Source organism: Oncorhynchus clarkii, chromosome 12, assembly GCF_045791955.1.
Source record: "Oncorhynchus clarkii lewisi isolate Uvic-CL-2024 chromosome 12, UVic_Ocla_1.0, whole genome shotgun sequence".
Classification (NCBI taxonomy): domain Eukaryota; kingdom Metazoa; phylum Chordata; class Actinopteri; order Salmoniformes; family Salmonidae; genus Oncorhynchus; species Oncorhynchus clarkii.
In genome coordinates, this window is record NC_092158.1 from 3,805,358 (window position 1) to 3,831,038 (window position 25,681).

A 25,681-nucleotide genomic window follows, 5' to 3' on the forward strand; every position below is an offset into this window, starting at 1 on the left:
GTGCGGGGAGATGGCGCGCTGGGGCGCAGATTGGTGTAGGCCTGCTTGGATGCGTGTTCGTTGTTGAAAGTGACAAAGGTGTGTCTCTTTTGGAGCTGCCTGAGAGGGGAGGCCATTTTGTACAGCGAGGCAGGCAGGCGTCTGTACATGTCTGTATGTCTGTGCTCGCGTCAGGAACAGGAAGCGTGCCATTGTGCGTATGAGAGAGAACATTTTCTGTGTTGTGGGGGCGAGGGTTATACCAGAGGCGCTAGTAACAACACCCAAACCTATTTCTTCACTTTGCCGAGCGTTCACTGTCCTTTCTACACTGTTTCCTCTGTGCAATGGATGGGTATGTTGTTTTTTTCTTTACAATATTTGCTGATTACACACACGCATGTAACATTGTTTTACATAACACCTCGCACCATTTCATGTAGCTTATAGTGTGTGGAATTATAGGCACGGAAAGAACATTTAGAGAACTGAACGCGGTAGGATAGGGGGCGCAAACAAGCCCCTCTCAGTCAACCAATTTTGTTTCTTTTTAGAGTTTAGACAGATTTAATGGTGTTATTCTATTATTTTAAAGACTTCAAGTCGCTGGAAAAAAACTATAGCATGTAGAGGAAATCCCATTTTCCGTGTTTTTATGCGCATGGGTGTTTGCTTGTTCCATTATTTGAGTTTGATTTGAGGAAGTGATAGAAAACAACACATTTTCCTTCAATTATTGGGTTGTCTAGCTTTTTATATATTTGTTATTCATGCATGATGTTTATCGATACCGCAGCTCACAGAGGGACAGTAAAATGAACATTAAATGAAGATATGCTGCCATTTTAAGATATGTAAGGGGCGTTTCTGTCTTGTTCGCGGAAAACAACAGCGTGCTCTGATATATAAAGCATCATTTAGAGAACACGTACAACTTGTCTGAAGAGATAACTCCTAAAGTAAAAGTATTATGTGATCTACTCGTAGATATACGTCGTATTATAGATGTTTAAACAACTAAACGGGAGCTATTCTATATCATTGTTTACAACTCGTGTGCGAGGAAAAGGAGCGACGACGGGGGGGGGGGGGGGGGGGGGCTGGTTGATATCAAATCTTCCTCGGAACCATTTCCTTACAACATTTTAATACATGTTTTTAGTTAGGCTTCATACGTCCAATTGTGGGTTTAGGCTACGCTATAATTCATTAACAAGTATCTGGATGTAATAAATTAGCAATAACATTATCATAGCCTATAACGCTTGAATCATATTTTCGCCTATAAGCCAACTTGCATTTGCTGACCATAACTGTGCAGTTTTGTAAGACAATTTGTAACAATTCTATGCCATCTCCAACTTGGAATTGTCTGCCACGCTGCCTGCCATACCTTGCCTTCTCTTCCTGAAACAAAAGACGCGGCCAGCTTGACCGCTCTGCTTCTTTCTCCCTTTGTGAGCTAATGTAACAAATACAATGTAACGAAGTGGATCATCAGAGTTAAACCACTTACACGAGTTGGGGTCCTCGTGTAGGAGGATATGGACATGAACGTTGTATTAAATGTAACCGATGATTCCAATGTACAGTGAGCTGTGTGTGGTGTGTTCTGTGAGCTTCCCCAATGGGGGATTGTACATCACACATCTCTCTACAGAAACTATCGGTGATAAGGCAGGCTATTCTTTATTTCTTTTTTCAATATTTTTTATTTATTCCACCTTTATTTAACCAGGTAGGCTAGTTGAGAATAAGTTCTAATTTACAACTGCGACCTGGCCAAGATAAAGCAAAGCAGTGTTACACAGACAACAACACAGAGTTACACATGGAGTAAAACAAACATACCGTCAATAATACAGTAGAAAAGTCTATATACAGTGTGTGCTAATGGAGTAAGGAGGTAAGGCAATAAATAGGCCATAATAGCAAGCAATTACAATTTAGCAATTGAACACTGGAATGATATATGTGCAGATGATGATGTGCAAGTAGAAGTACTGGTGTGGAAAATAGCAAAAAAGCTAATAAAAACAACATGGGGATGAGGTAGGAAGTTGGTTGGATGGGCTATTTGCAGCGATCGGTAAGCTGCTCTGACAGCTGATGCTTAAGTTAGTGAGGGAGATATAAGTTTCCAACTTCAGTCATTTTTGCAATTCGTTCTAGTCATCGGCAGCAGAGAACTGGAAGGAAAGGGGGTGTTGGCTTTGAGGATGACCAGTGAGATATACCTGCTGGAGCGCGTGCTACGGGTGGGTGCTACGGGTGGGTGTTGTTATCGTGACCAGTGAACTGAGATAAGGTGGGGCTTTACCTAGCAAAGACTTATAGATGACCTGGAGCCAGTGGGTCTGGTGACGAATATGTAGCGAGGGCCAGCCAATGAGAGCATACAGGTCGCAGTGGTGGGTGATATAAGGTGCTTTAGTGACAAAACGGATGGCACTGTGATAGACTACATCCAGTTTGCTGAGTAGAGTGTTGGAGGCTATTTTGTAAATGACATCGCCAAAGTCGAGGATCGGTAGGATAGTCAGTTTTACGAGGGTATGTTTGGCAGCGTGATGTGAATGAGGCTTTGTTTGCGAAATAGGAAGCCGATTCTAGATTTAAGTTTGGATCGGAGATGCTTATTAATATGAGTCAGGAAGGAGAGTTTACAGTCTAGCCAGACACCTAGGTATTTGTAATTGTCCACATATTCTAGGCATCTGTCAGTGATAAGGCAGGCTATTTTATAGGCCTATACTGAAAAGTGTGAGTAGGCTAGTTGGTTTGCCACGTCATCCCCCTTCTTGATGTGAACCTAAACACGACAGTCCATTTATTGTAGAATGTGTCATCATAGCACAGTGATAATGTGTATGTCATCTTAATTCTTGAGTTCAGAAATAAATTGATCTTGATAACATTAGTCATAGTGTGTTTGCTGAACACACTGGTGTCAGGTGTTAAACCCAACAAATCTTTTGAATATTAAATATTGATCAAATATTGATCCACGGATGAATAATAACTGCTGTTGTTAATTTCCCTTTGGTCCTGTCTTGTTGGTTAAACCTGATAACTTTGGTCCGGTCTTGTTGGTTAAACCTGATAACGTTGGTCCTGTCTTGTTGGTTAAACCTGATAACTTTGGTCCGGTCTTATTGGTTAAACCTGATAACTTTGGTCCTGTCTTGTTGATTCAACCTGATAACTTTGACCCTGCCTTGCCTATTAAACCTGATAACCCATACAGGGATTGTTCTGTGTTTTAGTCAGTCTCAGATATAAATGTCTACTCTGTTTTTTTTTTTTTTTTACACAAGGTATAGTACATCAACTCAAATCACATTTTATTGTTCACATGCACCGAATACAACGGGTTTAGACTTCACAGGGGAATGCTTACTTACGAGCCCATTCCCACCAATGCAGAGTTAAGAAGTAAAAGCATTTGCAAATAAAAAGTATAAAATAGGTACCTGATAAATAGCACTAAAAAGGCTATATACAAGGAGAACCGGTACAGAGTCAATGTGCAAGGGTACGGGGTAGTTGAGGTATTTGAGGTCATGTGTACATGTAGGTATGGGTAGAAGTGACCAGGCGTCAGGATAGATAATAAACAGCAGCAATGTGTCTGGAGAGTGGGAAAGACTGTCTATGTGTGAGTGGTATCACTATCCGTGTGTGTGTGTTGTATGTGTGTGTGCGTGTGTGTGTGAGCATATGTGTGTGTGTGAGCATATGTAGTGTGTCTGTGTGTTGCAGTGTTAGTCTAAGTTTGTGTTATTGTGTTGGTAGAGTCCAGTGTGTGTTATTGTGTTGGTAGAGTCCAGTGTGTGTTATTGTGTTGATAGAGACCAGTGTGTTATTGTGTTGGTAGAGTCCAGTGTGTGTTATTGTGTTGATAGAGACCAGTGTGTTATTGTGTTGGTAGAGTCCAGTGTGTGTTGGTAGAGTCCAGTGTGTGTTGGTAGAGTCCAGTGTGTGTTATTGTGTTGGTAGAGTCCAGTGTGTGTTGGTATAGTCCAGTGTGTTATTGTGTTGGTAGAGTCCAGTGTGTGTTGGTAGAGTCCAGTGTGTGTTGGTAGAGTCCAGTGTGTGTTGGTAGAGTCCAGTGTGTGTTGGTAGAGTCCAGTGTGTGTTGGTAGAGTCCAGTGTGTGTTGGTAGAGTCCAGTGTGTGTTGGTAGAGTCCAGTGTGTGTTATTGTGTTGGTAGAGTCCAGTGTGTGTTGGTAGAGTCCAGTGTGTGTTATTGTGTTGGTAGAGTCCAGTGTGTGTTGGTAGAGTCCAGTGTGTGTTGGTAGAGTCCAGTGTGTGTTAGTGTGTTGGTAGAGTCCAGTGTGTGTTGGTAGAGTCCAGTGTGTGTTATTGTGTTGGTAGAGTCCAGTGTGTGTTGGTAGAGTCCAGTGCGTGTTAGTGTGTTGGTAGAGTCCAGTGTGTGTTAGTGTGTTGGTAGAGTCCAGTGTGTGTTGGTAGAGTCCAGTGTGTGTTGGTAGAGTCCAGTGTGTGTTATTGTGTTGGTAGAGTCCAGTGTGTGTTAGTGTGTTGGTAGAGTCCAGTGTGTGTTAGTGTGTTGGTAGAGTCCAGTGTGTGTTAGTGTGTTGGTAGAGTCCAGTGTGTGTTGGTAGAGTCCAGTGTGTGTTGGTAGAGTCCAGTGTGTTATTGTTTTGGTAGAGTCCAGTGTGTGTTAGTGTGTTGGTAGAGTCCAGTGTGTGTTAGTGTGTTGGTAGAGTCCAGTGTGTGTTAGTGTGTTGGTAGAGTCCAGTGTGTGTTGGTAGAGTCTAGTGTGTGTTGGTAGAGTCCAGTGTGTTATTGTTTTGGTAGAGTCCAGTGTGTGTTAGTGTGTTGGTAGAGTCCAGTGTGTGTTATTGTGTTGGTAGAGTCCAGTGTGTGTTAGTGTGTTGGTAGAGTCCAGTGTGTGTTGGTAGAGTCCAGTGTGTGTTGGTAGAGTCCAGTGTGTTATTGTGTTGGTAGAGTCCAGTGTGTGTTGGTAGAGTCCAGTGTGTTATTGTGTTGGTAGAGTCCAGTGTGTGTTGGTAGAGTCCAGTGTGTGTTGGTAGAGTCCAGTGTGTGTTGGTAGAGTCCAGTGTGTGTTGGTAGAGTCCAGTGTGTGTTGGTAGAGTCCAGTGTGTGTTGGTAGAGTCCAGTGTGTGTTATTGTGTTGGTAGAGTCCAGTGTGTGTTAGTGTGTTGGTAGAGTCCAGTGTGTGTTGGTAGAGTCCAGTGTGTGTTGGTAGAGTCCAGTGTGTGTTATTGTGTTGGTAGAGTCCAGTGTGTGTTGGTAGAGTCCAGTGTGTGTTATTGTGTTGGTAGAGTCCAGTGTGTGTTGGTAGAGTCCAGTGTGTGTTAGTGTGTTGGTAGAGTCCAGTGTGTGTTGGTAGAGTCCAGTGTGTGTTATTGTGTTGGTAGAGTCCAGTGTGTGTTATTGTGTTGGTAGAGTCCAGTGTGTGTTATTGTGTTGGTAGAGTCCAGTGTGTGTTATTGTGTTGGTAGAGTCCAGTGTGTGTTATTGTGTTGGTAGAGTCCAGTGTGTGTTGGTAGAGTCCAGTGTGTGTTATTGTGTTGGTAGAGTCCAGTGTGTGTTATTGTGTTGGTAGAGTCCAGTGTGTGTTATTGTGTTGGTAGAGTCCAGTGTGTGTTGGTAGAGTCCAGTGTGTGTTGGTAGAGTCCAGTGTGTGTTATTGTGTTGGTAGAGTCCAGTGTGTGTTGGTAGAGTCCAGTGTGTGTTATTGTGTTGGTAGAGTCCAGTGTGTGTTGGTAGAGTCCAGTGTGTGTTGGTAGAGTCCAGTGTGTGTTATTGTGTTGGTAGAGTCCAGTGTGTGTTGGTAGAGTCCAGTGTGTCTTCCTAAATTAAGATTTGTTTTCTACATGGAAGGTTCCGGAACCCGGTCCCCCTCGGGTTCTCCCTCATTCATCCCTGCTTATATGAGACCTATACTGAGGCCCTATATGTGGACAAAACATTAGGAACACCTCTTTCCATGACACAGACTGACCAGGGGAATCCAGGTGAAAGATATGATTCCTTATTGATGTCTCTTGTTAAATCCACTTCAATCAGTGTAGATGAAGGGGAGGAGACGGGTTAAAGAAGGATTTATGAACCCTGAGACAATGGAGACATGGATTGAGTATGTGTGCCATTCAGAGGGTGAATGGACAAGATAAAATATTTAAGTGCCTTTATACGGGGTATGGTAGTAGGTGCCAGACGCACCGGTTTGAATGTGTCAAGAACTGCAATGCTGCTGGGTTTTTCACAGTTTAAAATCAAATCTTATTAGTCACATGCGCTGAATACAACAGGTGTAGTAGACCTTACAGTGAAATGCTGAATACAACAGGTGTAGTAGACCTCACAGTGAAATGCTGAATACAACAGGTGTAGTAGACCTTACAGTGAAATGCTGAATACAACAGGTGTAGTAGACCTTACAATGAAATGCTGAATACAACAGGTGTAGTAGACCTTACAGTGAAATGCTGAATACAACAGGTGTAGTAGACCTTACAGTGAAATGCTGAATACAACAGGTGTAGTAGACCTTACAGTGAAATGCTGAATACAACAGGTGTAGTAGACCTCACAGTGAAATGCTGAATACAACAGGTGTAGTAGACCTTACAGTGAAATGCTGAATACAACAGGTGTAGTAGACCTTACAGTGAAATGCTGAATACAACAGGTGTAGTAGACCTTACAGTGAAATGCTGAATACAACAGGTGTAGTAGACCTTACAGTGAAATGCTGAATACAACAGGTGTAGACATCACAGTGAAATGCTGAATACAACAGGTGTAGTAGACCTTACAGTGAAATGCTGAATACAACAGGTGTAGTAGACCTTACAGTGAAATGCTGAATACAACAGGTGTAGTAGACCTTACAGTGAAATGCTGAATACAACAGGTGTAGACATCACAGTGAAATGCTGAATACAACAGGTGTAGTAGACCTTACAGTGAAATGCTTACTTATGAGTGCAGTTTCAAAAAATACGGATAAGAATAAGAGATAAAAGTAACAAGTAATTAAAGAGCAGCAGTAAAATAACAATAGCGAGCCTATATACAGGTGGTACTGGTACAGAGTCAGTGTGGAGGCTATATACAGGGGGTACTGGTACAGAGTCAATGTGGAGGCTATATACAGGGGGTACTGGTACAGAGTCAATGTGGAGGCTATATACAGGGGGTACTGGTACAGAGTCAATGTGGAGGCTATATACAGGTGGTACTGGTACAGAGTCAGTGTGGAGGCTATATACAGGGTATTACGGTACAGAGTCAGTGTGGAGGCTATATACAGGGTATTACGGTACAGAGTCAGTGTGGAGGCTATATACAGGGTATTACGGTACAGAGTCAGTGTGGAGGCTATATACAGGGTATTACGGTACAGAGTCAGTGTGGAGGCTATATACAGGGTATTACGGTACAGAGTCAGTGTGGAGGCTATATACAGGGGGTACCAGTACAGAGTCAATGTGGAGGCTATATACAGGGTGTTACGGTACAGAGTCAATGTGGAGGCTATATACAGGGTGTTACGGTACAGAGTCAATGTGGAGGCTATATACAGGGTATTACGGTACAGAGTCAGTGTGGAGGCTATATACAGGGTGTTACGGTACAGAGTCAATGTGGAGGCTATATACAGGGGGTACCGGTACAGAGTCAATGTGGAGGCTATATACAGGGGGTACCGGTACAGAGTCAATGTGGAGGCTATATACAGGGGGTGCCGGTACAGAGTCAATGTGGAGGCTATATACAGGGTGTACCGGTACAGAGTCAGTGTGGAGACTATATACAGGGGGTACCGGTACAGAGTCAATGTGGAGGCTATATACAGGGGGTACCAGTACAGAGTCAGTGTGGAGGCTATATACAGGGTATTATGGTACAGAGTCAATGTGGAGGCTATATACAGGGTATTACGGTACAGAGTCAGTGTGGAGGCTATATACAGGGTATTACGGTACAGAGTCAGTGTGGAGGCTATATACAGGGGGTACCAGTACAGAGTCAATGTGGAGGCTATATACAGGGTGTTACGGTACAGAGTCAATGTGGAGGCTATATACAGGGTGTTACGGTACAGAGTCAATGTGGAGGCTATATACAGGGTATTACGGTACAGAGTCAGTGTGGAGGCTATATACAGGGTGTTACGGTACAGAGTCAATGTGGAGGCTATATACAGGGGGTACCGGTACAGAGTCAATGTGGAGGCTATATACAGGGGGTACCGGTACAGAGTCAATGTGGAGGCTATATACAGGGGGTGCCGGTACAGAGTCAATGTGGAGGCTATATACAGGGTGTACCGGTACAGAGTCAGTGTGGAGACTATATACAGGGGGTACCGGTACAGAGTCAATGTGGAGGCTATATACAGGGGGTACCAGTACAGAGTCAGTGTGGAGGCTATATACAGGGTATTATGGTACAGAGTCAATGTGGAGGCTATATACAGGGTGTTACGGTACAGAGTCAATGTGGAGGCTATATACAGGGGGTACCGGTACAGAGTCAATGTGGAGGCTATATACAGGGGGGTACCGGTACAGAGTCAATGTGGAGGCTATATACAGGGTGTTACGGTACAGAGTCAATGTGGAGGCTATATACAGGGGGGTACCGGTACAGAGTCAATGTGGAGGCTATATACAGGGGGGTACCGGTACAGAGTTGAGGTAGTTGAGGTAATATGTACATGTAGGTAGAGTTATTAACGTTGCTATGCATAGATGATAACAACAGAGAGTAGTAGCTGTGTAAAAGAGGGGGAGGAGGGGGCAATACAAATAGTCTGAGTAGCCATTTGATTAGATGTTCAGGAGTCATATATAGACTCCTGAACTCTCTCTCTCTCTCTCTCCCCCCCCCCCTCTATATAGCTTGGGGGTAGAAGCTGTTTAGAAGCCTCTTGGACCTACACCTGGTGCTCTGGTACCGCTTACCGTACTGTAGCAGAGAGAACAGTCTATGACTAGGGTGGCTGGATTCTTTGACTTTTTTAAGGGCCTTCCTCTGACACCGCGCCTGGTATCACACAGTTTCCCCTGTGTGTCAACAACGGTCCACCACCCAAAGGACATCCAACTAACTTGGCACAACTGTGGGAAGCATTGGAGTCAACATGGGCCATTATCCCTGTAAAACGCTTTCAACACCTCGTAGAGTCCACGACCCGACGAATTGAGGCTGTTCTGAGAAGGAAGGAAGGTGTTCCTAATGTTTTGTCCACTGTGTATGTTTCCATTATAAACAGAACAGTATGACCCAGCCCCCCACTGTCTGTTGTGTCTGTTTGCGGCTATAGATACAGGAAGCTGCTGTGACTGTTTCCTGGTTTTGCTTCCTGGTTTGCCTCTGTGTCTCTTCCTGGTTGGGTTAGGCAGGGAAAAGAGCTGGAGCTGGAATCCCACAGGGCGCACCATGCCATTTCAACGTGGATAATTGGATAATATTTGGTAGATGTGTTGATCAATGAGATTACAACATAGCGTGCCTTATGAAAGTCTACACCCCCGTTGTTTTCACATTAAATTAAACTTCAAATGCACGTAAAATATATTTGATTTGATTTGAAATCAAATTTAATTTGATTTATTCCTGTTCTTTAACTTTTTTGGTTGAGATGAAGACGTGAATCCAACATATCAATTATTAATTTGTAGACAAACTGGAATTAAAGCCAGACTCAGTCAGAGGCTCAGATGGAACTATCCAATCAGAAGATACATCTCCTTTAAATGTTGATATCTGGTGGTTGTGTTGACAACCACACACAAATCAATATCACTAAATATCATGACATTTTTTAATCAACCAGAGCATGAACCCCTAGGCCTACTATATATAGGGAATAGGGTTTGGGACACACTGTGAGTTATCCTTACTGTTTGGGAATACCTCTGGGCTCTGTTAATGTTGGGGAATACCTCTGGGCCCTGTTACTGTTGGGGAATACCTCTGGGCCCTGTTACTGTTGGGGAATACCTCTGGGCCCTGTTACTGTTGGGGAATACCTCTGGGCCCTGTTACTGTTGGGGAATACCTCTGGGCCCTGTTACTGTTGGGGAATACCTCTGGGCCCTGTTACTGTTGGGGAATATCTCTGGGCCCTGTTACTGTTGGGGAATATCTCTGGGCTTTGTTACTGTTGGGGAATATCTCTGGGCCCTGTTACTGTTGGGGAATACCTCTGGGCCCTGTTACTGTTTGGGAATACCTCTGGGCCCTGTTACTGTTGGGGAATACCTCTGGGCCCTGTTACTGTTGGGGAATATCTCTGGGCCCTGTTACTGTTGGGGAATATCTCTGGGCTTTGTTACTGTTGGGGAATATCTCTGGGCCCTGTTAGTGTTGGGGAATATCTCTGGGCTCTGTTACTGTTGTGGAATACCTCTGGGCCCTGTTACTGTTTGGGAATACCTCTGGGCCCTGTTACTGGGGATGTCTTCGGCCTGCCTGAGACAGAACATCACTGCGCTACACTCTGAGAAACTGTGTTAGAATAGATTTTCTCTATAAAACAATGTTTACTGCGTGACACAGAATATTTTAGCTTTGGTATTTAGCTACTGTGCTCCCATCCTGACATGTTGCTATGCGTACAAGGTGTTAATTACTGAGTATTTGTTTTTATTATGGGATCCCCATTAGGTTTCCTTGGCAGCAGCTACTCTTCCTTGGGTTTATTATGGATCCCCATTAGTTCCTGTCAAGGCAGCAGCTACTCTTCCTGGGGTTTATTATGGATCCCTATTCGTTCCTACCAAGGCAGCAGCTACTCTTCCTGGGGTATATTATGGATCCCCATTAGTTCCTGCCAAGGCAGCAGCTACTCTTCCTGGGGTTTATTATGGATCCCTATTCGTTCCTACCAAGGCAGCAGCTACTCTTCCTGGGGTTTATTATGGATCCCTATTCGTTCCTACCAAGGCAGCAGCTACTCTTCCTGGGGTTCATTATGGATCCCCATTAGTTCCTGTCAAGGCAGCAGCTACTCTTCCTTGGGTTTATTATGGATCCCCATTAGTTCCTGCCAAGAAAGCAGCTACTCTTCCTGGGGTTTATTATGGATCCCTATTCGTTCCTACCAAGGCAGCAGCTACTCTTCCTGGGGTTTATTATGGATCCCTATTCGTTCCTACCAAGGCAGCAGCTACTCTTCCTGGGGTTTATTATGGATCCCCATTAGTTCCTGCCAAGGCAGCAGCTACTCTTCCTGGGGTTTATTATGGATCCCCATTAGTTCCTGCCAAGGCAGCAGCTACTCTTCCTGGGGTTTATTATGGATCCCCATTAGTTCCTGCCAAGGCAGCAGCTACTCTTCCTGGGGTTTATTATGGATCCCCATTAGTTCCTGTCAAGGCAGCAGCTACTCTTCCTGGGTTTATTATGGATCCCCATTAGGTTGCCTTGGCAGCAGCTACTCTTCCTGGAGTCCAAACACATGGTCTATGTCCCAAATGGCACCCTATCCCTATATATATATATATATAGATAGGGAATAGGGTTCCATAGGGCCCTGGTCTAAAGTAGTGCCCTATATAGGGAATAGGGTTCCATAGGTCTCTGGTCTAAAGTAGTGCACTATATAATAGAGAATAGGGTTCCATAGGTCTCTGGTCTAAAGTAGTGCACTATGTAGGGAATGGAACTGACTAACAGAGTGATGTTTTTCACTAAAACATTAAACAGCTGTTACAGTTGCTAGTCTCTCCTCATTTTCAGATGACTTTTCTTCTCCACAAATGTTCTTTCTACATTTCCTTTTTGCGTTTGTTTGTTGGTTAATTTGGTGAACAATGGCACGATCATCTGACTGTGAAATCCTGTTGTTTTTTTCTCTCTCTCTCTCTCTCTCTCCCCCCCTCGTCTCACTCTCTCTCTCTCTCTCTCCCTCTCTCTCTCTCTCCCTCTCTCTCTCCCCCCCTCTCTCTCTCTCTCTCTCTCTCCCCCCCCTCTCTCTCTCTCTCTCTCTCTCTGTCTCTCTCTCTCTCTCTATCTCTCTCTCTCTCTCTCTCTCTTCTTGTTGTAGCAGACAAGTTCTCAAGCTTTCTTTCCACGCTTTGAATCGACCCGAACATGAACACACACACACACACACACACACACACACACACACACACACACACACACACACACACACACACACACACACACACACACACACACACAAGGCTTTATTATTTGTATTTTATGGAACAAACATATTACTATCATCGACACACTTACATGGAGTAGTAAGTCCATATTGTGTTTCTACATGACAGTAGCCATGGCCATGTCCTCTCCTTCCTTTGTTTTAACCGCTGAGCATTGTTAGTTCTCTGTTGGCATTCTGTTCTGTGCTGACTGGCAGTGTCTCTAGGCTAGCAGGCTTTAACAGAGGTGGGTGGAAGGAGGGCTGGCTGCTTGGACCATTGTTCCATTTTACGTGCTCTACAGAGCTCCGCTTGCGTCTCTCTCTGCGTAGTTCCTTGTACTTTTGTGCGGCTGAATTTTCGACTGTATATGACTTCTCTCCTCCCCTCTCCCATTTTCTCCCACTCCTCTCTTCTGTCCCATTTTCTCCCATTCCTCTCTTCTCTCCCATTTTCCCCCACTCCTCTCTTCTGTCCCATTTTCTCCCATTCCTCTCTTCTCTCCCATTTTCTCCCCCCTCTCCTGTCTTTTTCCTATCTCCTCTCTCCCCTTCTCATCTCCCCCCCTCCTCTCTCCACTCTCCACAGTCCAGGGCTCAGGTTAGTGGAATGTCAGCTATGTGCCAGGCCTCATCGCAGCACTGTGTGAGAGAGCGAGGGGGATGTTCTGGTATCCACCCCCTCCTCTGTCTCTCTCTTGTCCCAGGTGTGTTGTCTGCACCTGTCCTCCCTCTCTCTTGTCCCAGGTGTGTTGTCTACACCTGTCCTCCCTCTCTCTTGTCCCAGGTGAAGGAAGAGAGGAGAAAGGGCCTCACTGTCATGACAGATTCAGTTGTTGAACATTTCACTATGTCCATAGCCCCTGGATGCGCCCCAAATCTGACCCTATCTGACATGCCCCCCCCACCTGACCCTCAATTGGCTCTGGTCAAAAGTAGTGCACTATATAGGGAATATAGTGCCATTTGGGACTCACATTCGTTTGAATTTGCAACTAAAGCATGTTAACCTCGCCCAGCATGGGGGCCAGAGTATTTTTGGTGAATCAGCAATTCTTCAAATCCTGCAGTTCCTTTCTGCTCGGGGCTCAGTGAATTGGGGGGTGTCTTCCTGATCTGGGTTAGGGTTAGTTTAGGGTTAGGGGTTAGATTAGGGTTAGGGCCTGGGTTAGGGTTAGTTTAGGGTTAGAGGTTAGGGTTTGGGTTAGATTAGGGTTAGGGCCTCGGTTAGGGTTAGGGGTTAGATTAGGGTCTGGGTTAGGGCCTGAGTTAGGGTTAGGGGTTAGATTAGGATTAGGGTTAGGGCCTCGGTTAGGGTTAGATTAGGGTCTGGGTTAGGGCCTGAGTTAGGGTTAGGAGTTAGATTAGGGTTAGGGGTTAGATTAGGGTTAGATTAGGGTTAGGGGTTAGATTAAGGTTAGGGGTTAGGTTAGGGTTAGGGTCTGGGTTAGGGGTTAGATTAGGGTTAGGGTCTGGGTTAGATTAGGGGTAGGTGTTAGATTAGGGTTAGGGTCTGGGTTAGGGGTTAGGGGTAGGTGTTAGATTAGGGTTAGGGTCTGAGTTAGGGTTCCAGTGTGTGGTTTCTCTTTTCACCCAGTCAGACAGTACAGCAGTAGGACCAAGCAGGTCAACCTGCCTACCTGGCCTGATACTGGATCACATGACCTGACCTGCCTACCTCTCTAGCTGGCCTGATACGGGATCAGATGACCTGCCTACCTCTCTACCAGGCCTGATACTGGATCAGATGACCTGCCTACCTCTCTACCAGGTCTGATACTGGATCAGATGACCTGACCTGCCTACCTCTCTACCTGGCCTGATACTGGATCAGATGACCTGCTTACCTCTCTACTCGGCCTGATACTGGATCAGATGACCTGCCTACCTCTCTACCAGGCCTGATACTGGATTAGATGACCTGACCTGCCTACCTCTCTACCTGGCCTGATACTGGATCAGATACTGGATCAGATGACCTGCCTACCTCTACCAGGCCTGATACTGGATCAGATGACCTGCCTACCTCTCTACCAGGCCTGATACTGGATCAGATGACCTGCCTACCTCTCTACCAGGCCTGATACTGGATCAGATGACCTGACCTGCCTACCTCTCTACCTGGCCTGATACTGGATCAGATACTGGATCAGATGACCTGCCTACCTCTCTACCAGGCCTGATACTGGATCAGATGACCTGCCTACCTCTCTACCAGGCCTGATACTGGATCAGATGACCTGACCTGCCTACCTCTCTACCTGGCCTGATACTGGATCAGATGACCTGACCTGCCTACCTGGCCTGATTCTCTGCTGTTCCTGGCTGGGTTTCAGTTTACACTTCTTTAAGAGTGTGTGTGTGTGTGTGTGTGTGTGTGTGTGTGTGTGTGTGTGTGTGTGTGTGTGTGTGTGTGCTTCCATCCATCCAATATTAAACGGAAACTAACACCCACCTCACCTCGGCCACATGCTCAGCCCTGCCGTAGTAACCCGAGTTACCAGTTCAATTAAATTTAACCACTTCCTGTTAGGACCTGCTAGTGGTTCAGAAGCATTACTGCTTTCATTATGTGATTCCTTTCAAATACACATGTTGCAGGTGTGCTCGCAAACATTAGGCCCTGCTACATATGGTGTTGTTAGGCAGTAAGCCTTGGTAGTCGGTACATGATGTTGGTAGGCAGTAGGCCCTGGTAGTCGGTACATGGTGTTGTTAGGCAGTAGGCCTTGGTAGTCGGTACATGGTGTTGTTAGGCAGTAGGCCTTGGTGCATATGATGTTGTTAGGCAGTAGGTCCTGGTAGTCGGTACATGGTGTTGTTAGGCAGTAGGCCTTGGTAGTCGGTACATGGTGTTGTTAGGCAGTAGGCCCTGGTAGTCGGTACATGGTGTTGTTAGGCAGTAGGCCTTGGTAGTCGGTACATGGTGTTGTTAGGCAGTAGGCCCTGGTAGTCGGTACATGGTGTTGTTAGGCAGTAGGCCTTGGTAGTCGGTACATGGTGTTGTTAGGCAGTAGGCCTTGGTAGTCGGTACATGGTGTTGTTAGGCAGTAGGCCCTGGTAGTCGGTACATGGTGTTGTTAGGCAGTAGGCCTTGGTAGTCGGTACATGGTGTTGTTAGGCAGTAGGCCTTGGTAGTCGGTACATGGTGTTGTTAGGCAGTAGGCCTTGGTAGTCAGTACATGGTGTTGTTAGGCAGTAGGCCTTGGTAGTCGGTACATGGTGTTGTTAGGCAGTAGGCCTTGGTATTCGGTACATGGTGTTGTTAGGCAGTAGGCCCTGGTAGTCGGTACATGATGTTGTTAGGCAGTAGGCCTTGGTAGTCGGTACATGGTGTTGTTAGGCAGTAGGCTTCAGTACATGGATTTGTTAGGCAGTAGGCCTTGGTAGTCGGTACATGGTGTTGTTAGGCAGTAGGCTTCAGTACATGGATTTGTTAGGCAGTAGGCCTTGGTAGTCGGTACATGGTGTTGTTATGCAGTAGGCCTTGGTAGTTGGTACATGATGTTGTTAGAAGTATTTTCATTAGTTGACATTAGTATCTAAATGTTGATAACTCCACTGAAGGACTGTTGAGGTCCAGGGCCCATCATGTTCTGTCAACAGAGACTAGAGACGTCCCTATCTCCCACCTTCTCAGATACCTAGTACTCGTCTCAAATGGCACCCTATTCCCCATAGGCCCTGGTCTAAAGTAGTGCACTGTACATGGACTAGGGTGCCATTTGGGATGTAGGCTGCACTTCTCCCCTGAGTCTTCAGCTTTACCTCGGTTACGATACGATAGACAGCAGACGCTTGTTGGATCTCTTTGTGCTTTATGGGTTAGAGTTAATAGCTCCTTCAACTATTCACATAGCTAGCAGATGTGGCTCCGTGTTAAAGCTAGCTGATGTGGTTCCGTTTTAAAGCTAGCTGATGTGGCTCTGTGTTAAAGCTAGCTGATGTGGCTAGCTGATGTGGCTCCGTGTTAAAGCTAGGTGGTGGCTCCGTGTTAAAGCTAGCTGATGTGGCTCCGTGTTAAAGCTAGCTGATGTGGCTCTGTGTTAAAGCTAGCTGATGTGGCGCTGTGTTAAAGCTAGCTGATGTGGCTCCGTGTTAAAGCTAGCTGATGTGGCTCCGTGTTAAAGCTAGCTGATGTGGCTCCGTGTTAAAGCTAGCTGATGTGTCTCCATGTTAAAGCTAGCTGATGTGGCTCCGTGTTAAAGCTAGCTGATGTGGCTCCGTTTTAAAGCTAGCTGATGTGTCTCCATGTTAAAGCTAGCTGATGTGGCTCCGTGTTAAAGCTAGCTGATGTGGCTCCGTTTTAAAGCTAGCTGATGTGTCTCCGTGTTAAAGCTAGCTGATGTGGCTCTGTGTTAAAGCTAGCTGATGTGGCTCCGTGTTAAAGCTAGCTGATGTGTCTCCGTGTTAAAGCTAGCTGATGTGGCTCCGTGTTAAAGCTAGCTGATGTGGCTCCGTGTTAAAGCTAGCTGATGTGGCTCCGTGTTAAAGCTAGCTGATGTGGCTCCGTGTTAAAGCTAGCTGATGTGGCTCCGTGTTAAAGCTAGCTGATGTGGCTCCGTGTTAAAGCTAGCAGATGTGGCTCCGTGTTAAAGCTAGCTGATGTGGCTCCGTGTTAAAGCTAGCTGATGTGGCTAGCTGATGTGGCTCCTTGTTAAAGCTAGCTGATGTGGCTCTGTGTTAAAGCTAGCTGATGGGGCTCCGTGTTAAAGCTAGCTGATGTGGCTCCGTTTTAAAGCTAGCTGATGTGTCTCCGTGTTAAAGCTAGCTGATGTACTGTAGTATACGGTAGCCCTATGCTAACTACACTTATAACTCCACACTTATAACACTGCTATGCCCCATAGTAACATACCAGCCTCTTTCTCTGTCTGATATCTCTGTAGAGGACTCATCTTCCTATTCTCTGTCCTCATACTACAAAATTGGGGATGAACACTTACCTTATTTTCATGGCATAATATAGTGGTTAGAGCGTTGGGCCAGTAACCGAAAGGTTGCTGGACCGAATCCTCGAGTTGACAAGGTAAAAATCTGTTGTTCTGCCCCTGAACAAAGCAGCTAACCCACTGTTCCCCTGTTTGCCGTCATTGTAAACAAGAATTTGTTTTAACTAACTTGCCTAGTTAAATAAAGGTTAAAAATAAAACCCACCCACACAGGACATAAATACAGTACCAGTCAAAAATTAGCTGGACTATTTTCTACATTGTAGAATAATAGTGAATATATCAAAACTATGAAATAACACATATGGAATCATGTAGTAACCAAAAAAGTGTCAATTAACAGGCGTGCCTTGTTAAAAGTTAATTTGTGGAATTTCTTTCCTTCTTAATGCGTTTGAGACAATCAATCAGTATTATGATAAGGTAGGGGTGGTATATAGAAGATAGCCCTATTTGGTAAAAGACCAAGTCCATATTATGGCAAGAACAGCTCAAATTAGCAAAGAGAAATGACAGTCCATCATTACTTTAAGGCATGAAGGTCAGTCAATCTGGAAAATTTCAAGAACTTTGAAAGTTTCTTCAAGTGCAGTCGCAAAAACCATCAAGTGCTATGATGAAACTGACTCTCATGAGGACCGCCACAGGAATGGAAGACCCAGAGTTACCTCTGCTGCAGAGGAGAAGTTCATTAGAGTTACCAGCCCTGCAGCCCAAATACAGTGCCTTGCGAAAGTATTCGGCCCCCTTGAACTTTGCGACCTTTTGCCACATTTCAGGCTTCAAACATAAAGATATAAAGCTGTATTTTTTTGTGAAGAATCAACAACAAGTGGGACACAATCATGAAGTGGAACGACATTTATTGGATATTTCAAACTTTTTTAACAAAATCAAAAACTGAAAAATTGGGCGTGCAAAATTATTACTCTCCCTCCCTGTCCCTCTGTTCCCCCACCCTGCCGCTGTTCCTCCCCCTCCCCCCCTTGAATTCCGACACACTTAGAAATGACAAACAATACAGTCCCAAAGGTTTTTCATAACTACACAATACCAGAACATGTGTAAAATGGAGCCCGGTGAGGCAACTTTGTATTCTAATGTTTCTAGTACTGGTTGACCTGAAAAACAAAAAGGTGTAACACTTCCATATGTGGCTCATAAGAGGACTGAGAGGACCCCCCCCCCCCCCCCCCACTGATTTTGGCCTTGAGATACTTCGAGATTTTGGCAATGATCCCTTTTATCTACTTCCCCAGAGCCGGATAAACGGATATACTTGCGGATGATACCATTTTTAGGTCTCTGCTTGCAGTTTGAAGGAAGTTGCTAATTAGCATTAGTGCATTTAATGGAAGATACCCAATAGACTTCCAGTCATTGGGCTAATGCTAATTAGCATTAGTGCGTTTAATGGAAGATACCTAATAGACTTCCAGTCATTGCGCTAATGCTAATTAGCATTAGTGCGTTTAATGGAGGATACCCATAGACTTCCAGTCATTGCGCTAATGCTAATTAGCATTGGTTTGCGAAACTACCTTCATATTGGACACAGAGAGATAAAAATGGTGTCCATGAGTTTATCTGACTCAAAATCCCAAAGTATCTCTTTATGAGTGAGTGAGTCAGTCAGCCAGTCAGTCAGTCAACCTGTCAGTCAGTCCACCTGCCAGTCAGTCAGTCAATCACAAGGTCAGCATGGACGTGCAATAGTAGCTTTGCAAATGTTTTCACATCAGTTATCCATGTATGTACGCCAACACATCAGTTATCCATGTATGTACGCCAACACATTGGCCATATGGGTGTATTTGTACCATGGTGTGAATGAATGGTACAGTGAAGGAATTAATCTCTAGAGCTTCATTAGGATCCTGCGTACTTGCGTGAATTGTTTAATTGTGGGGTTGGACACGTCTGTGTATTTTTTTGCTACACGGGATCATCATTTTGCGCAGCGTTGCATACTGTGAAGGGCATAAATGAGTCTCTTCCCTGTTAACTGGTGTGATCCGTATTAAGGTGAGCCACAATGTGAGTCCCAAATGTCAGTTTTTTTTGATGTATTAGCAGAACTGATGAAGAATTGTCAGTTTATTTTTTTTAATTTATCCAGGTAAGTTGACTGAGAACACGTTCTCATTTGCAGCAACAACCTGGGGAATAGTTACAGGGGAGAGGAGGGCGATGAATGAGCCAATTGTAAACTGGGGATTATTAGGTGACCAGATTGGGAATTTAGCATTTAACATGAACTTGATAAGAAATACAGTGTAGACATTGTTAATGTTGTAAATGACTATTGTAGCTGGAAATTGGCAGATTTTTAATGGAATATCTACATTGGCGTACAGAGGCCCATTATCAGCAACCATCACACCTGTGTTCCAATGACACGTTGTGTTAGCTAATCCAAGTTTATACTTTTAAAAGACTAATTGATCATTAGAAAACCCTTCTGCAATTATGTTAGCACAGCTGAAAACTGTTGTCCTGATTAAAGAAGCAATAACACTGGCCTTCTTTAGACTAGTTGAGTATCTGGAGCATTAGCATGTGGGTTTGATTACAGGCTCATAATGGCCAGAAATAAATAACTTTCTTCTGAAACTCGTCAGTTTATTCTTGTTCTGAGAAATGAAGGCTATTCCATGCGAGAAATTTCCAAGAAACCGAAGATCTGGAACAACGCTGTTTACTACTCCCTTCACAGAACAGCGCAAACTGGCTCTAACCAGAATAGAAAGAGGAGTGGGAAGCCCCGGTGTACAACTGAGCAAGAGGACAAGTACATTAGAGTGTCTAGGTTGAGAAACAGACGCCTCACAAGTCCTCAACTGGCAGCTTCATTAAATAGTACCCGCAAAACACCAGTCTCAACATCAACAGTGAAGAGGCGACTCTGGGATGCTGGCCTTCTAGGCAGAGTTCCTCTGTCCAGTGTCTGTGTTCTTTTGCCCATCTTAATCTTTTCTTTTTATTGGCCAGTCCGAGATATGGCTTTTTCTTTGCATCTCTGCCTAGAAGGGATGTAGTGTGAGGTGGTACCAGCCTGAATGCCAATGTGTTAGGCATTTAGGGCAGGAGAGAGGGTAGGACCGGCTGATATCTACCTGGGGATGTGTGTGAAATGGCAGAGTGTTGTGTGTGTGTGTGTGTGGACGGCCTCCTAGTGTGTGTGGACGGCCTCCCAGTGTGTGTGGATGGCCTCCCAGTGTGTGTGGACGGCCTCCCAGTGTGTGGACAGCCTCCCAGTGTGTGGACAGCCTCCCAGTGTGTGTGGACAGCCTCCCAGTGTGTGTGGACAGCCTCCCAGTGTGTGTGGACAGCCTCCCAGTGTGTGGACAGCCTCCCAGTGTGTGGACAGCCTCCCAGTGTGTGGACGGCCTCCCAGTGTGTGTGGATGGCCTCCCAGTGTGTGGACAGCCTCCCAGTGTGTGTGGACGGCCTCCCAGTGTGTGGACATCCTCCCAGTGTGTGGACAGCCTCCCAGTTTGTGTGGACAGCCTCCCAGTGTGTGTGGACGGCCTCCCAGTGTGTGGACAGCCTCCCAGTGTGTGGACAGCCTCCCAGTGTGTGGACAGCCTCCCAGTGTGTGTGGACGGCCTCCCAGTGTGTGTGGACGGCCTCCCAGTGTGTGTGGACGGCCTCCCAGTGTGTGGACAGCCTCTAAGTGTGTGTGGACAGCCTCTAAGTGTGTGTGGACGGCCTCCCAGTGTGTGTGGACGGCCTCCCAGTGTGTGTGGACAGCCTCCCAGTGTGTGGACAGCCTCTAAGTGTGTGTGGACAGCCTCTAAGTGTGTGTGGACAGCCTCCCAGTGTGTGCGCATCTCTCACTCAGCAGCTGAAATGTCAGAGAAGGGCTTAGTAGGAAAAGGGTAAAGAGATTGTATCTTTGTTTATTTTCTTTGCATATTCATTCTCTGCCGGTGGCTATTTGAATATCATCAAAGGGAGTAGATAGGCCCAGTGGCTGCCGCTGTGTTGACTAGTGAACAGAGCGAGGACTGAAGGGCAGAGAGAAATTGATGTCAGATTAATAACTGCCTCAAATAAACCCCTAAACCCCTAAACCCCTTTAAATACAACTCAGCAAAAAGACACACAAAACTTCTTTCAACACAACTTAGCAAAACACATTTAAATACAAATGACCAAAACACATGTAACTGGTTTGAAATGGCTAGCTAGTTAGTGTTGTTCGCTAATAGAGTTTCAATCTGTGACGTCACAAAGCTCCGAGACTTCGAAGTGGTTGTTTTCTTTGCTCTGCAAGGAGCTTTTGTTGAGGGATATTTAACGATGCTTTGCCGGAGGCAGTTGTTAATGTGTTCAGAGGGTCCCTGGTTCGAGCCCAGATAGGGGCGAGGAGGCAGTTGTTAATGTGTTCAGAGGGTCCCTGGTTCGAGCCCAGATAGGGGCGAGGAGGCAGTTGTTAATGTGTTCAGAGGGTCCCTGGTTCGAGCCCAGATAGAGGCGAGGAGGCAGTTGTTAATGTGTTCAGAGGGTCCCTGGTTCGAGCCCAGATAGGGGCGAGGAGGCAGTTGTTAATGTGTTCAGAGGGTCCCTGGTTCGAGCCCAGATAGGGGCGAGGAGGCAGTTGTTAATGTGTTCAGAGGGTCCCTGGTTCGAGCCCAGATAGGGGCGAGGAGGCAGTTGTTAATGTGTTCAGAGGGTCCCTGGTTCGAGCCCAGATAGGGGCGAGGAGGCAGTTGTTAATGTGTTCAGAGGGTCCCTGGTTCGAGCCCAGATAGGGGCGAGGAGGCAGTTGTTAATGTGTTCAGAGGGTCCCTGGTTCGAGCCCAGATAGGGGCGAGGAGGCAGTTGTTAATGTGTTCAGAGGGTCCCTGGTTCGAGCCCAGATAGGGGCGAGGAGGCAGTTGTTAATGTGTTCAGAGGGTCCCTGGTTCGAGCCCAGATAGGGGCGAGGAGGCAGTTGTTAATGTGTTCAGAGGGTCCCTGGTTCGAGCCCAGATAGGGGCGAAGAGGCAGTTGTTAATGTGTTCAGAGGGTCCCTGGTTCGAGCCCAGATAGGGGCGAAGAGGCAGTTGTTAATGTGTTCAGAGGGTCCCTGGTTCGAGCCCAGATAGGGGCAAGGAGGCAGTTGTTAATGTGCTGCTAGGTGACCTAAACTGGAACATGCTTAACACCCCAGCCATCCTACAATCTAAGCTTGAGGCCCTCAATCTCACACAAATTATCAATGACCCTACCAGATACCTCCCCAAAGCCGTAAACACGGGCACCCTCATAGATATCATCCTAACCAACTTGCCCTCTAAATACACCTCTGCTGTTTTCAACCAAGATCTCAGCGATCACTGCCTCATTGCCTGCATCCGTAATGGGTCAGCGGTCAAACGACCTCCACTCATCACTGTCAAACGCCCCCTGAACCACTTCAGCGAGCAGGCCTTTCCAATCGACCTGGCCGGGGTATCCTGGAAGGATATTGATCTCATCCCGTCAGTAGAGGATGCCTGGTTATTTAAAAATAAAGCCTTCCTCACCATCTTAAATAAGCATGCCCCATTCAAGAAATTTAGAACCAGGAACAGATATAGCCCTTGGTTCTCTCCAGACCTGACTGCCCTTAACCAACACATAAACATCCTATGGCGTTCGACATTCAGAGACTTGTACCGAAGCCATGCGTGCGTTGTCTCGGCTGTGTTTTTAGGGTCATTGTCCTGTTGGAAGTTGAACCTTCGCCCCACTCAGAGGTCCTGAGTGCTCTGGAGCAGGTTTTCATCAAGGATCTCTCTGTACTTTGCTCCGTTTGTCTTTCCCTTTATCCTGACTAGTCTCCCTGTCCCTGCTGCTGAAAAACATCCCCACAGCATGATGCTGCCACCACCATGCTTCACCGTAGAGATGGTGCCAGGTTTCCTCCAGACGTGACACTTGGAATTCAGGCCAAAGACTTCAATCTTGGTTTCATCAGACCAGAGAATCTTGTTTCTCATGGTCTGAGAGTTTTTAATTGCCTTTTGGAAAACTCCAAATGGGCTGTCATGTGCCTATTACTTAAGAGTGGCTTCCGTCTGGCAACTCTACCCCAAAGGCCTGATTGGTTGAGTGCTGCAGAGATGGTTGTCCTTCTGGAAGGTTATCCCATCTTCACAGAGGAACTCTGGAGCTCTGTCAAAGTGACCATCGAGTTCTTGGTCACCTCCCTGACCAAAGCCCTTCTCCCCCGATTGCTCAGTTTAGCCGGGCGACCAGCTCTAAAAACAGTCTTGGTGGTTCCTATACTATTAGTTCATCAGTCTCTATACTATTAGTCCATCAGTCTCTATACTATTAGTCTGTTAGTCTCTATACTATTAGTCTATCCGTCTCTATACTATTAGTCCATCAGGCTCTAGTCCATCAGTCTCTATACTATTCGTTTGTCAGTCTCTATACTATTAGTCCATCAGTCTCTATACTATTCGTTTGTCAGTCTCTATACTATTAGTCCATCAGTCTCTATACTATTCGTCCGTCAGTCTCTAGTCCATCAGTCTCTATACTATTCGTCCGTCAGTCTCTAGTCCATCAGTCTCTAGTTCACCGGTCTCTATATTATTAGTCCGTCAGTCTCTATAATATTAGTCCATCAGTCTCTATACTATTAGTTTCTATACTATTAGTCCATCAGTCTCTATACTATTAGTCTGTCCGTCTCTATACTATTAGTCTGTCAGTCTCTATACTATTAGTCTGTCAGTCTCTATACTATTAGTCTGTCAGTCTCTATACTATTAGTCTGTCAGTCTCTATACTATTAGTCTGTCAGTCTCTATACTATTAGTTTCTATACTATTAGTCTGTCAGTCTCTATACTATTAGTTTCTATACTATTAGTCCATCAATCTGTCAGCAGGGAGTAACAGTTACCTAACGTCTCTGTCCTGTCCTGTCTGTCAGGAGGGAGTAACAGTTACCTAACGTCTCTGTCCTGTCTGTCAGCAGGGAGTAACAGTTACCTAACGTCTCTGTCCTGTCTTGTCTGTCAGCAGGGAGTAACAGTTACCTAACGTCTCTGTCCTGTCTTGTCTGTCAGCAGGGAGTAACAGTTACCTAACGTCTCTGTCCTGTCTTGTCTGTCAGCAGGGAGTAACAGTTACCTAATGTCTCTGTCCTGTCCTGTCTGTCAGCAGGGAGTAACAGTTACCTAACGTCTCTGTCCTGTCTGTCAGCAGGGAGTAACAGTTACCTAATGGCTCTGTCTTGTCTGTCAGCAGGGAGTAACAGTTACTTAACGTCTCTGTTCTGTCTGTCAGCAGGGAGTAACAGTTACCTAACGTCTCTGTCCTGTCTGTCAGCAGGGAGTAACAGTTACCTAACATCTCTGTCCTGTCTTGTCTGTCAGCAGGGAGTAACAGTTACCTAACGTCTCTGTCCTGTCTTGTCTGTCAGCAGGGAGTAACAGTTACCTAATGTCTCTGTCCTGTCCTGTCTGTCAGCAGGGAGTAACAGTTACCTAACGTCTCTGTTCTGTCTGTCAGCAGGGAGTAACAGTTACCTAACGTCTCTGTCCTGTCTTGTCTGTCAGCAGGGAGTAACAGTTACCTAACGTCTCTGTCCTGTCTGTCAGCAGGGAGTAACAGTTACCTAACGTCTCTGTCCTGTCTGTCAGCAGGGAGTAACAGTTACCTAACGTCTCTGTCCTGTCTGTCAGCAGGGAGTAACAGTTACCTAACGTCTCTGTCCTGTCTTGTCTGTCAGCAGGGAGTAACAGTTACCTAACGTCTCTGTCCTGTCTGTCAGCAGGGAGTAACAGTTACCTAACGTCTCTGTCCTGTCTTGTCTGTCAGCAGGGAGTAACAGTTACCTAACGTCTCTGTCCTGTCTGTCAGCAGGGAGTAACAGTTACCTAACGTCTCTGTCCTGTCTTGTCTGTCAGCAGGGAGTAACAGTTACCTAACATCTCTGTCTTGTCTGTCAGCAGGGAGTAACAGTTACCTAACGTCTCTGTCCTGTCTTGTCTGTCAGCAGGGAGTAACAGTTACTTAACGTCTCTGTCCTGTCTGTCAGCAGGGAGTAACAGTTACCTAACGTCTCTGTCTTGTCTGTCAGCAGGGAGTAACAGTTACCTAACGTCTCTGTCCTGTCTTGTCTGTCAGCAGGGAGTAACAGTTGCCTAACATCTCTGTCTTGTCTGTCAGCAGGGAGTAACAGTTACCTAACGTCTCTGTCCTGTCTTGTCTGTCAGCAGGGAGTAACAGTTGCCTAACATCTCTGTCTTGTCTGTCAGCAGGGAGTAACAGTTACCTAACGTCTCTGTCCTGTCCTGTCTGTCAGCAGGGAGTAACAGTTACCTAACGTCTCTGTCCTGTCTGTCAGCAGGGAGTAACAGTTACCTAACGTCTCTGTCCTGTCTGTCAGCAGGGAGTAACAGTTACCTAACGTCTCTGTCCTGTCTGTCAGCAGGGAGTAACAGTTACCTAACGTCTCTGTCCTGTCTGTCAGCAGGGAGTAACAGTTACCTAACGTCTCTGTCCTGTCTGTCAGCAGGGAGTAACAGTTACCTAACGTCTCTGTCTGTCTGTCAGCAGGGAGTAACAGTTACCTAACGTCTCTGTCCTGTCTGTCAGCAGGGAGT

At 45.9% G+C, this 25,681-nt stretch overlaps 1 protein-coding gene across 5 annotated transcripts in view; it reads left to right on the forward strand.

Annotated features, from left to right (window-relative positions):
• The first annotated feature begins 217 nt into the window (after positions 1 to 217).
• The window catches only part of LOC139422651 (polypyrimidine tract-binding protein 3-like), a 104,536-nt gene continuing 79,072 nt past the window's right edge, over positions 218 to 25,681 (forward strand). For 3 of the 5 annotated variants that reach the window (XM_071173809.1, XM_071173811.1, XM_071173813.1), the window contains exon 1: positions 221 to 334. Coding sequence is in view for 1 of the 5 variants with exons in the window: in XM_071173812.1 (XP_071029913.1) it covers positions 331 to 334 (4 nt within the window). In the remaining 4 variants the exon portion in view is untranslated. Of the gene's footprint in view, positions 335 to 25,681 lie in introns of all 5 variants that reach the window. The other 2 variants (XM_071173812.1, XM_071173810.1) reach the window with 2 other exon arrangements.